General features: G+C 52.2%; 1 protein-coding gene across 1 annotated transcript; it reads left to right on the forward strand.

Annotated features, from left to right (window-relative positions):
• Window positions 1-13: 13 nt before the first annotated feature.
• Window positions 14-6,200, forward strand: LOC143826992 (myeloid-associated differentiation marker homolog). Its single transcript, XM_077316114.1, has one exon. The coding sequence runs from the start codon at window positions 3,964-3,966 to the stop codon at window positions 4,834-4,836; it is 873 nt and encodes a 290-aa protein (XP_077172229.1). The 5' UTR covers window positions 14-3,963; the 3' UTR covers window positions 4,837-6,200.
• Window positions 6,201-11,617: the final 5,417 nt, after the last annotated feature.

An 11,617-nucleotide genomic window follows, 5' to 3' on the forward strand; every position in this document is an offset into this window, starting at 1 on the left:
TGGAAGAGTTTAGGGTCCAACACGGACCCAACATGGCAGGCACCAAAATGGTATTAACTGGTTATTTGCCATCCAGGTTCCTGTTGGGGAGTTGTGCTGGGTGTGTGAGAGAGAGTTCCCCTTCTCTTGAAATATATAACTTCCCCGTGTACACAAGAAAGCGTTTTTAAAATCTCCAGTAGGAACATGGGCGGTGGGGGGCAAATCCGCTTCCCGAACACAGATGGATTCCCCGTCAGCCCCTTTTCTAGTATCCAAGATTTTGATCTAGGGGCAGAGGCCACAAGAAGGCAGGTGAATGCAGAATTGTCCGTGGTTACTGCTGTGTGCCTTTCTTGATATGAACCTTCCTGTGCCAACCGGGCAACCTCCCTCACTGGCAGTCTTCAAGCAAAGGTTGGAGACACATTTTTCTTGGATGCTTTAGGATGCTTAGGGCTGGTCCTGCGTTGAGCAGGGGGTTGGACTAGATGGCCTCTATGGGACCCTTCCAACTCTATGATTCTATGATTATGCCCCAAGCTGGCACCATCCGTTCACAAAGGAAGGGGAAGGGCATTTTTAAAACCACAACGCAGAGTGGAATCCCCCAGCCCCGTGGATTATCTGTCTCTGAGCTGCTTCTCTCCGGGGGCGTTCCTTCTTGGAGTGCCAAAATCGGCAGGGACCTTGGCAAAAAGAAAAGCATTATGGGTAAAACCAACTGTTGGGGGATAAATCACAGGACTCTGCCGACTTTTGCTTGTAAAATCAAATGCCTCCCGGATCCCGTTTTGCACAAAGAGGGCTGCTCCACATTCAGACACCCAGAACTGCCACCGTCTAGTTTGACCCCTAAGACTTTGTCTTTATATATTCTGAGAATCAAAACTTTCTTTGGAGTCTCTGCAGCTCCCCGGGAAGCAGGCAGAGATGATGTCTTTCAATTTCTCATCCGTAGCTCATAAAATCTCACCGTCCTTTGCGTGAGCGTTTAATTGTTTATAATGCAGGGGGAGACCCTTCTTTCTCATGCAAATGGCTTTCCGTGGGCAGGGAAGAGCCAACGTTGTTGCCTCCTTGAGAGTCTGCGGATGCCGTTAATTGGAAGCAGACATCACTTATCTAGATCTCTGGGTTTTTCATGGAGCACGTGCTTTCCTGTCCTGCTGGATCTAGACCGAATGAACCGCAGGTCCAGACTGGGTGACCCCCTCTTACTTTAAAGATCTCCAGGCAACCTTCTCAATGAAGCCCTTTGGGGTCAGCTTCTTATGTCTCGAAGCAATGCAATGTGTTAATTACTCTTTGAGTCCCTCGTCACCCCAAAAGTACTCAGTTATTAACTTGTGGAACTCCCTGCTGCAGGGACTGGGGGCTGGCAGGGGCTCATGGTTATTGTAGTCCACGGATCTCTGGGATCTTTTGGGTTTCTTCCCAAAACCTTTTTGGAATGCCCGAGTAAAATTTCAAACAAGCCCTTCTTGGTGCTCTTTTGGGGCCTAAAATTGTCGCTCACAAATACCTCTGTTATTGTGTTGGATGCTATCCTTCCTCGTCTCTAACCCTCGTGCAATTCTACCGCTTCTGGGTACAGCCCCATCTCTCTTCCTTATCTCTGCTGCCTCGAGAGGGTGACTCCAAGTCAGCGCCCTTTACAGAATAAACCGTCCAGCTGAATCCCACTTCACTGGTTTAGCGTTTGGGTTTTGTGAGTGTCTAAAAGCCCATCTGGTTTCGTGTCGACTTCAGCACTCGGCACAAACAGCGCTTGTGGTTGTTTAGAAGCCGCTCTTGACCGCGCCGTCACTGCCCTTGGCCTCCTTCTGCCTTCACTACCCTTGGCCTCGTTTGCCGCCACGGCCCCCGAATCGGCTCCGCGGTGGTGACTAATGCATTTTTGTGGGTTGCCTCCGGAGAGCGCGTCTGACCCGGGCGAGGTCACCGGCCCTTGTAACCAATCACACGGGGGCCGTTGTGGGTGGACGAGAGGAGTGGAGCTAGATCCCGGCCCAGCGCCGAACACTTCATTAAAAGCCTCTTTTTAAAAAGAGAGAACAAGAACCAGTTAGCCGTTGTTTAGAAAACGTCCAAGACACGCCATGCCCAGATAAGGTCTGACCACAATGCGTGTGAGTTGTGTCGGGCAGGGGAGGTTGGAAAAGTCTTGCCAAGGGGGAGAAACTGTGTAGCCACTGATTCCTGTAATGTGAGTCATCTCTCTCTCTCTCTCTCTTCCCCTCTGAACCGAGCAAAGACCCCTGCGGAATCCAATGAGTGCCGTTTTCCACGGCTTTTCTTCCTTCTAGGAAAAGGAAGCGAATCAAATCGGCTCGGACGGGGAGTTTCCTCCGGGACTTCATACATGCATCCCCCTGCCCTCGATCTAAACATCCTCTCCCCACAGCTTTCTCAGCTTGTCAAAGACCCACAATAAGCCTACACTGGAGGCACGGTGTCAACGTTTAACGTCGTGGCAGGTGTTAAATCCGTGTCTTCGAAGGACGCCAGGGCCACTGGGCTCAACCAGCTCTTTGTTATGATCTCAGCAGGGGGGTACAAGAGGCAAAGCAGAACTGAGAAATCCCTAAAGAATCCTAACTGATATACAATTGCAAACTATGGATCTTCCCGCCAGCACCCGCTTTTGGTCCGTTTCAAGTTTAAATGGACTGGATCCTGCAGATGGGATCTAGCAGCGCATTGCCCAAACAAAGCCGGCTTTTAAACCTTCTTATTTTAATAATCTGCGGGTGTTGTTCACAGCTTCCAAAGAATTGGTTTCCCTGGACTCAGCATTTGGACCGAATCTATATAGTTTCCAAGTCATTGTGTCTTGATTGCTTTTTTTAACTGCTCTAGAGAAGACCCAGGAAGAGGCAAAGGAAGGGATGCCAACTGTCTCCAGCTGTCAGCTGGAAGTTGGGAATCCTGCATACCACCAGTCTCCAGGCCTTAGGATTCCCTGGGGATGAAATATGGAAGCTATTCCACCTCAAGAACTGAGCATAAGGTCTATGGGCTATTCTAAAGGGTCTAAGGCTGAAAAACTCTCCTATGAATTGACCGACTATTTCAATATAAAAGGACTGAGCTACTGAGGAAAGTAGCTAAAACTGAAAATGGGTGTGAATTTTGCCCTTGTCCGAGCTGCTCAGATTGTTTTTGACATCAATATTAAAGAAGATTTGCTCGTTGAGCCGCCCGCAACATTCTTTATTTTCACTTTCCTGGCTTTTTTAGATCGACGGGTCTTTAATTATTTCTCACCCAGAGGTTGGCAGCCCAGCCCCAGCACCCGCCCGTTCCCCCCTCCCAGTTCTGCCTCGGGCGTGTCCTGGTTCCGCCACAGCAGTGCCAAATTGCCTTCTTCCATGCAGCCACACGTCCCCGCAATTCGACAACGGGGCTCCTCCGGGTGGAGCCATGGTTACTCCAGGAGCCGGGTAAATCATCAACCTGCCTCTCGGCCTCCTGGCCAGGCTCCCTGCACTGCAATGAGAGGCACATCAGAATACAGGCTTTGGGAATCTGCAGGGTGCACACAGCACAAGCCCCCAGGGGGGCAGTGCCTTCTCTCGAGGTGACCCCTCTGTCCCCAACACCAAGGCTCCCCGAGGCTTCTGAGCCTGCCCCAAACAAGTTTCGAAAGCTGAGAGGCCAGAGTGAGTGACAGCGGAGGAGGAATGTGGAAACCGTTGCACCCCACAGGGAGTGCCACCTGCCTGCCCACCCTCTTGCTACCTTGGAAAGGCAGAGGCCCTTGTCTTTTATCAAGTGCCAACCCCAGGGCACGCCTCCCGGTATCAGAGGAAGGCCAACCCAACCCTACCCTGTCCGGTTGGGTGTTCCCACTCAGCACGACAACACCTGAGCTCTGTGCCCCACACCGACTCCGGACAGCCTCGCGACCGCTCCTCGCCCCGCAGCCGGCTAGGCCTCACCCCGTGCCGAGGAGCCTGACGTCCCTGCGCCGAGGGCACCATGCCGGTTTTGGAGCTGAACCCTGGCTCCCTGATCTCCCTGCTGGGCATCGTCCGCTTCTTTGAGGTCTTCTTTTCCTGCACGGCCTTCAGCCTGGTCTCCGTCTACCACGCCTACTTCGGCCCCAGCGGCGTTTGGTGCATGTTCACCTGGTGCTTCTGCTTCGCCGTCACGCTCCTGATCATCGCGGCGGGGTTTGTCGGCGTGGCCGAGTCGCTGCCGCTCTCCTGGCAGGACTTCACCTCCGCCTTCTCCATGCTGGCCGCTCTCATGACCTTCACCACCTCGGTGGTCTACCCATCGGTCTTCATCCCCAAAAACTGCTCGGGCACGGTGTGCGGCTACATGGGGGCGGCCACGGCCATGTCCATCCTCTGCTTCATCGCTTACGCCGTCGAGGTGGGCCTCACCCGGGCCAAGGCCGGCGAAGTCAGCAGCTTCCTGGCCACCGTTCCCGGCCTGCTGAAGGTCTTCGAGGCCTACGTGGCTTGCCTCGTCTTCTCCTTGATCACCCAGACCTACAGCTCCCACCCCGGACTCCAGTGGTGCTTGGCTGTCTACAGCATCTGCTTCATCGTCACAACTCTCATCATCATCCTCACGGTGGGCCGCTGCCTCGCTGCCCTGCCCTTCCCCTTGGAGAGGTTCTTGGTGGCTTACAACTTTTTGGCCGTGCTCCTGTACATCACGGCCACCTTCGTGTGGCCCATCTATAGTTTCCGGGGCGTCTCGAGGCCCGACGCCTGCAATTCCGGGCCCTGCGAGTGGAACAATAAACTCGGTGTGACTTTCCTGACCATCTTCAACCTCATTGCCTACGCTGTGGACCTCTTCTACTCCTCCAAGATGGTCTTTGTGACCTCACCGGCATAGCTGATCCGTCCAGGTAGAGCAAACCTGGCTTGAGACTTGGTCTAGAACACAATTGTTTAAAAAATGCCTCAGAAGCTTGCTTGGATTCTGAGGGGAGCGACTGGGAGGGTCTGGTCTTTTATCCTGTTTTCTTTCCCTTTGTTTCTCTCGCCTTTCCCCCCCCCGTGTGATTCTTTGATCCGTGGCTCAGAACCGGGTTTCATTGCCTGAGGTGGGTCTCCAAGGCTCAGGGACTCTTGCCCCGATGTCCATCACCGCAGATCGCCGCAGGGCGTGCACACAAAACCCTCCGGGGAAAGAGGAAGGTTCCGGAAAAACTCGCTCTGTGTATTAGACTGCTTTTGTTTAAAAAAAATAAAGAGGGTATTATTCTGAAGCGTTTTGGGGAAGGGACGGAGAAGGCGGGGAGGATGGAAGGGATCAAAATCCTGTCGCGCTTGAATACAGGAACAAAGTGGGAGTTGTAAACCTTTGCACTTGGGTGGATATAGAGAATGAATTTCTTTTCACCATGCAGGATATGTTTCTGACTGTAGCCATGCCGGTCCGCAGGCGTACGGCTAGTTTTGAGTCCGGTAGCAAGCATCTTTGAGGCCAGCAAGGTTTGGGGGGGTATAAGATTTCAAGAGCGAGTCGCTTTGACTCCCAAAATCTTGAGGATTTCGTAGGCACTCCTGGCTTCGAACCGACCCGTGTTATGGCCGATCTGTTTCCTGCTTCTCAGGACGTCAGAGAGCCCAATGTGGACGCTTCAACCTCTGGCAGAAGGATATTGGTACAAAATATTTCGCCTGGGCCTTGAAATAGCAGCCTTAGGGACAGGGGGATTCATGAACTAGGGCTGCCAACCTCCAGGTGAGCTCCTGATGGGAGTTCCTTGGGTGCCAACCTTCGGGTGGGACCTGGGGGTCCCCCAGAATTACAGCTCATCCCCAGGCGACAGAGACCAGTTTCCCTGGAGAAAAGGGCTGCTTAGAAGGTGGACTGGAGGGCCCCATTGAAGTCCCCCTCCTCCCCAAACCCTGCCCCTTGCAGCCTCCACCCCCAAAGTCTCCAGGTTGTTCTCAACCTGCAGCTGGAAATGTTATGAGTTCCCCTGGTGCTAAATGGCTCTATGGCGTTGTACATCACCAAGGTCCCGGTCCTCTCCAGGCCCCGCCCTCAAGGTGGCTCCAGCTCCCTAACCTCAAGGTGTTTCCCGACCCATCGCTAGCTCTCCTGAGAGACCGAAATTGTTTGGACCCAACAGCAGAGCCTCTGAGTTGTCATTGTGTGGGTCGCCCCTCCGTTGTGAGCTGCAGGGGAATTGCGAGCGTGTTTCAGCATCGTGCTTTAATAAACATCTGTACTTTTGTAAAAAGAAACAGGGTGTCTTAGATTCGGGCCTTTTAATCCGGATTTCAAATTTGCGGGGAATGGAAGTCCATCTCTCCGTTGCTCTCCAGCGACAGCAGAGATCTCGCCGTTTGGGCTTTGGGCAGAGGTGGCTTGTCCCTGCCTGTCCCTGCAAAGCAAGCCCGGGCTTTTTTGGCAGTCTCCCGGGCAAACGCTCACCAGAGCCGACCCTGCTTAGCTCCTGAGCACCATCGAATCAGGATGTGGTTCATCCCCCGCCATTAGTCACCTGTGGTTTTGCCTGACGTCTCAGCCCGGCACCCTGGATCAATCCTGACTCATTCGCCCCTGCACGGAGCAGGAATCGCAACCAGAATTTTCTCGAGGCGGTTTGATTGGCTGCCCACGAGCCGCATCCCCGTCTCAAATAAACCTTGATTTGGTGTTAAAAGTGTAGTCTGTAGTCAAGGGCCGGATGCGTCCGTCCCTTCCGTCCCGTAAGCGTTTGGTTCAACTTTAATCAGCGAGAAATTAATCAGCTCCCACTCCTTTCATCAGGCCGAGAGCGTCTGGGTTTCTCCAGAATTAAGCTTGCCACGACTGCCCTGCTGCGAAAGAGATTCTTTCGAAAAGCCCCCCCAATTATTTAAGTGCGCCAGTCTTCCGTGTGACACCAGGGGTCACGTTGGAGAGGTGCTCTCCGCGTCCTCCGGCCCATGTGCTTTTGGTTTTCGCACGGCCGTGACACATCCCCCTGGGCCCATGGACAGGTGATGTTCCAGCACCCGTGTGCCAAGGGCCGGTGGATGTGCTAAGTGCCTCTATTCAAACACGACATTGGTGGCGCAATCTACACACACACAGACACACGCACACAGGCTTAAGTGTTTTGTTGCGCAGTGGTATCGCCTGCCAGCCAAGTCCCAAGTCCACGGAGCCTCAAAGGCCGTCACCGCTCCGGAGCCTAATGAAACAACCTGTGCTGCGTTTGATTGCATATTCGGGGAAGGCAGAAAGGAAGAGATCATTATCACACCTGGACGGTGAGCCCTCAATGTTCCAGCACTCGGCTAAAGAAGCATCGCCATGGTTACTGCCTGTCTCCCGCAAAGCGGTGTTTTTGCCTAACGCGGTGATCCCGAACAGCCGATGGCAAAGGGCCAGGGCTCCGTCAGGCACCGTGCCACATCCATCACTCCATCGCGTTCCTCCGCTCCGGGCAGGGCGCGAGATCGGGAGAAGATTTAGGGTTCGGGCTCCTGCCTTCCTTCCTGTGGGCTAGCCCCTTGCGTCCTGTGAGCCAGGTGGGCGGGTGGCAGGCCGAGAGGCATTCCTTCGCCGTGCTTCCCACCAAGGAGGCCTAGCCGCCCACCTGCGATCGGCACAATGGTGCAATTTCTCAAGAGGCCCAATTCTGAAACCAGAAATCTTCATCCACTGGAATCTCCCAATATTACTAATGATCTCCAGATGACCGTGGGAGAAAATGGCGGCTTCGGAAGGGAGAATCTAGGGTATTGCCCCTCCCCTCCTCAAACCCCGCCCTTCCCAGGCTCCACCTCCCCCAAAACCCATGTGTTTCTCAACCCAGAGTCGGCCAACGATCCATCTGGCAATCCAAGCAGCAGATTGGAGAGCCAAATGGTGGGTGAAGGGAGGTGTTCCCACCCTAGCTGTTCTAAGTAAGTTGTGTGGGTGGCTTTGTGTGCTGGGAGGGGGGAATGCCATCTGGGGAAGGGGAGAAGCGAGCACAGAGAATGCTGAATTTGGGTGTACGCCACTTCACAGACCAGCGCCAATCAGTGCTACTCCTTCAGTGTGTTGGGATGTGCAAGACCTGTAAAGTGCATGATTCAATATTAATTTTTAATATATTTTAATTTTTTAAAAAACCACCAGGTCATGTGACCATATATGGTTATGTCGACCCACCCACCCCCTCCCAAAATGGCCAATAATTGTCTGGAGGGGGGAAGAAAGGGGAGGAGCCCCGCTCATAAAAATGACTTCTGGGGGCGTGGCAGAGAGGTGTGGCTTGATGACATCACTTCCTGGTTGCCTTGAAGCCTGGGGAACGTTTCAGGGGTTTCGCAAAGGTAAAAAGCATGAGAAAGGTTGCCTTACACCCTTGGGAGCTGTTTTCCTGAGAAATGAAGACAGAAGGAAGGAGCAGAAATTAATCTTGATTGAGACGTATTTTGGGCTGGTCGCTGGGGCTGCTGGCTTTTGGGCAGCCCTTGGAAGACACAAAAGCAACCCGGACGAGTGTTTTCTCGTCAGCTGGCAGCCCCCTGTCTTTGGAGAGTTCCTCCGCTGGTCTGCAGGGAGGGAAACATGTGCGGCTGAAGCATCTTCGCTACGAATTGATATGCAGCTATAAAAAGCTGCCGCGTGCCTTCTGAAGTCTCTATTTTGGGCTCTTGTTTAGCAAGTCAGATGTGTTCCGACTGCTAATGCCTGCCCGCTCGGTAGAGCTCTCCCTCTCTGTAGCTTCGCAGGCCACTGTTTTGATCTTGCTTCAGTCACAAAATTGGTAAGGTAGGCAAGTGCGAGCAACGAATACAGGAGGGCTCCCATGCCGAATTTAACAGCGGACCTAGAAGCAACTTTCCCTTGAGATCCAGAACCATTTGGGAGCACGCAAAAGAAAATACTTCCTGGATCCTTACGTACGGGGAGGAAGCGGTCCAGGGAATTAATCTTCCTTTCCAATATGCGGCTTGGCTCACTTACGCGACCTATCGGTCAAGCAGCGGAGGTGGAAAGAATAGTCAAAAAAAAAGACCAAAAAAAAATATCTCAAAATTGGATGCAGAACTCTGGCCTGGCTCTATGTTCATTGAACACCCTCCAGTGTGCCAGCGCCTTAAATAAGGAGCTGCTTGTAACCCTCCTGCATCTCACATCTGCTTCTCACATGCGCATGCTTGCGCACACACCAGCGCACCGCCGAGAGCTCTTTTATATGCCACTGTCGTTCCTCTCTTCCATCCGCTGCCTTCCCCTGATTGAAAATTGAAGAGGGTGTTTTGTTCTGGTGGTTAAAAATGTACTTAAGGCATAATTGATCGACACTCGGCGGCTGTCAACAGTGGGAAAGAGAGCTCGGAGGGCTCACAGGGTGTGTGCAGTCAGAGTCGGCACAGCGCCTGAGCACATGGTGCGTGCACATGGGCCTCCGAGAAGCTCCCGCTTTCCCAAAGAGATTTGAATCAGGGTAGCGATTTGTTGGGCACAAGCCCTGAATGTCGGAATGGTCAGCTTGTAAATGCTGGAATATCCGGAGTGTGCATAATTGAGCAGAATATAAAGGCTGTCCTGCAGGGGGCATCAGAGGCAATGTACATTTAGCATAGATAGGATAGGAACTTCCGGATGGTTTTCAGATTCTTCTTGTTTTTTGGGCACACTTCCTCCCTGCTTGCCCTCCAGAACAGCAGTTGAGCAACACAAGAACAACAGCAGGCAACAGCTTGCTTGATAGCTAGGCCTCTATCTCTCAAGTTGTTTCTCTTCTGAATAAAAACTGTTTTATTCTTTAAGCGGCCTGTGCTTTGCTCTCTCTGCCTATTCAGCCTCCGTCAGCGTTAAGTCATCTGCTTCTCAGGTCTTGTCTTCTTTCTCTGTCTTTCCCCCTTTTCGGATGCAATTCACAAGCAGCTGGTTAGTTTCGTGTCTTCTGGCCCTGCCTTTCAAGTCAGTTTTGTTTTGGTCCCAAGTAAATAAATATACTTTGGGGTGAGCAGGCCTCTTTGCCCACTTCCCGCTAGCTGCTACAGCCCCGGAGAACAGCTTTCCTGGCTGTACATCGGCTCTTAAGTTTATGGGGAGAACGGCTTTTCGAAACCACGCATGGGAACGGTAAATATCAAGGTAGAATTTGATCCTTTGTGTATTCAAACACGGTGTGACAGGGTAACTATTTCCTCATGCAGTTCATATTTTGTAGACAGAGAGAGGAGAGAAGCAGGGTACCTCGGGGAAAAATTCCGGAAAGCAAAATGGCTGGAAAGCTGCTGGAAAAGGGACCGAGTTTCTTCAATTGTGGATTCATTTTGCTTTGTACCTTTGGCTCCCGGCTCCTTTCATTGCTACACCCCTCACACTTTCTGATTGGATATAAGGTATAAGGACTTGGGGATCTCCCGACTTGTATCTGATGAAGGGAATTTCGATTTTCAAAAGCTTGCACCCGGACATTCTTGCCCGTATCTACAATGCTAAAGGCCTCAAATCTCGCTCCCTCGCTGTGGACTGTTGGAAGGAGAGCGAGGGAGCTGGGAATTTATAGTGCCTTTGCGGTTGTAGTTTTATTGACATTCCTACTGGCAGATAAGGTTGCTTAGCCTCCTGGAGGGGGGCAGTCCTGGAGTGCTGCCAGAACGGCAAGGGTCACCAGATGACGGAGATCAGTTTCCCTGGAGGGAAGGGCTGTCTGGAGGTCGGGCTCTCTAGCTTTCCCCTCGCCTTTGCCTCCAAGCCGAAGGTGCAGCATGAATCTCTCCGATTGCCCCCCTCCGCCCTCTTTCTGCCCCTCAGAGGACACTCCAACGCCTACACGGAGGTGTTCCAACCCCACCCCTTTTCCTCGCAGGTTGCTATAGACTCTGACACAATCCTCCTTCCGAGGCTGCGGTCCGAGTTAAAAGCACATGTTTCCTTTTCTCAAAAGAGTACACACATTTCTGGCTAATGGAGTTTTGGGTTTCAACAGATCTGAGCTTGCTGTCGGGAGGAGAGAATAAGGCCAAGCCGTTATGGGGAAGGAGAAATCAGGGGAGGGACTCTGGCTCTGCGGCAGAGGCGGAAAATTTGCTCCCCTCGTAGAGGAGAGCCCCTGATTTAAAAAACGGCCGCAAGAAAATAAATGCAATGCAGTTTCACTAAATGCCAAAGCAGGGAGTTGGGATCTTATGGATGGATGAGAAGGACATAAAATATGGGCTTCTTGGGACAAAGAAAACTAAGAGGTGCATTCATGACAAGTTGCAATTGGGGCCTCTTTCTGGGGAAAGATAGGAAGGTTTTAGGGAAATAACATTATGAATCTATGTATTCATTATAGGATTAATAAACCCTCCATTTCTAGTTACAGTCTTGGGGCGGGTGAATACGTCTAAAAACCAGACCTGTGTGGTTAAAATATCAACTTAAAACCAATTCCCGTCCTCGGCGATCAGTGGGGTATCTCTTATTTGGGTATGCAGCTTTGCCCCGGAGAGGTTTCAGAGTCAAAAAACATGGTTCAAATTGGTTCACCGGAACTGCAGTATCCCACCGACCGAAAGAAACAGCTCCTGGGTCCTTCACCTCCGATGGCCGCTACGGTTGTGTTCCCACTAAACGCACAGTCGCAGGGCCCAGTCAAAAAGTTGGCGGCCCATACCTCCTTCATTGGAAGCAGGGGAGAATTTCTCTCTCTGCCTGCCGTCCTGGAGACCCTCTC

This window comes from Paroedura picta, chromosome 17 (assembly GCF_049243985.1).
Source record: "Paroedura picta isolate Pp20150507F chromosome 17, Ppicta_v3.0, whole genome shotgun sequence".
In the NCBI taxonomy this organism is placed as follows: Eukaryota; Metazoa; Chordata; class Lepidosauria; order Squamata; family Gekkonidae; genus Paroedura; species Paroedura picta.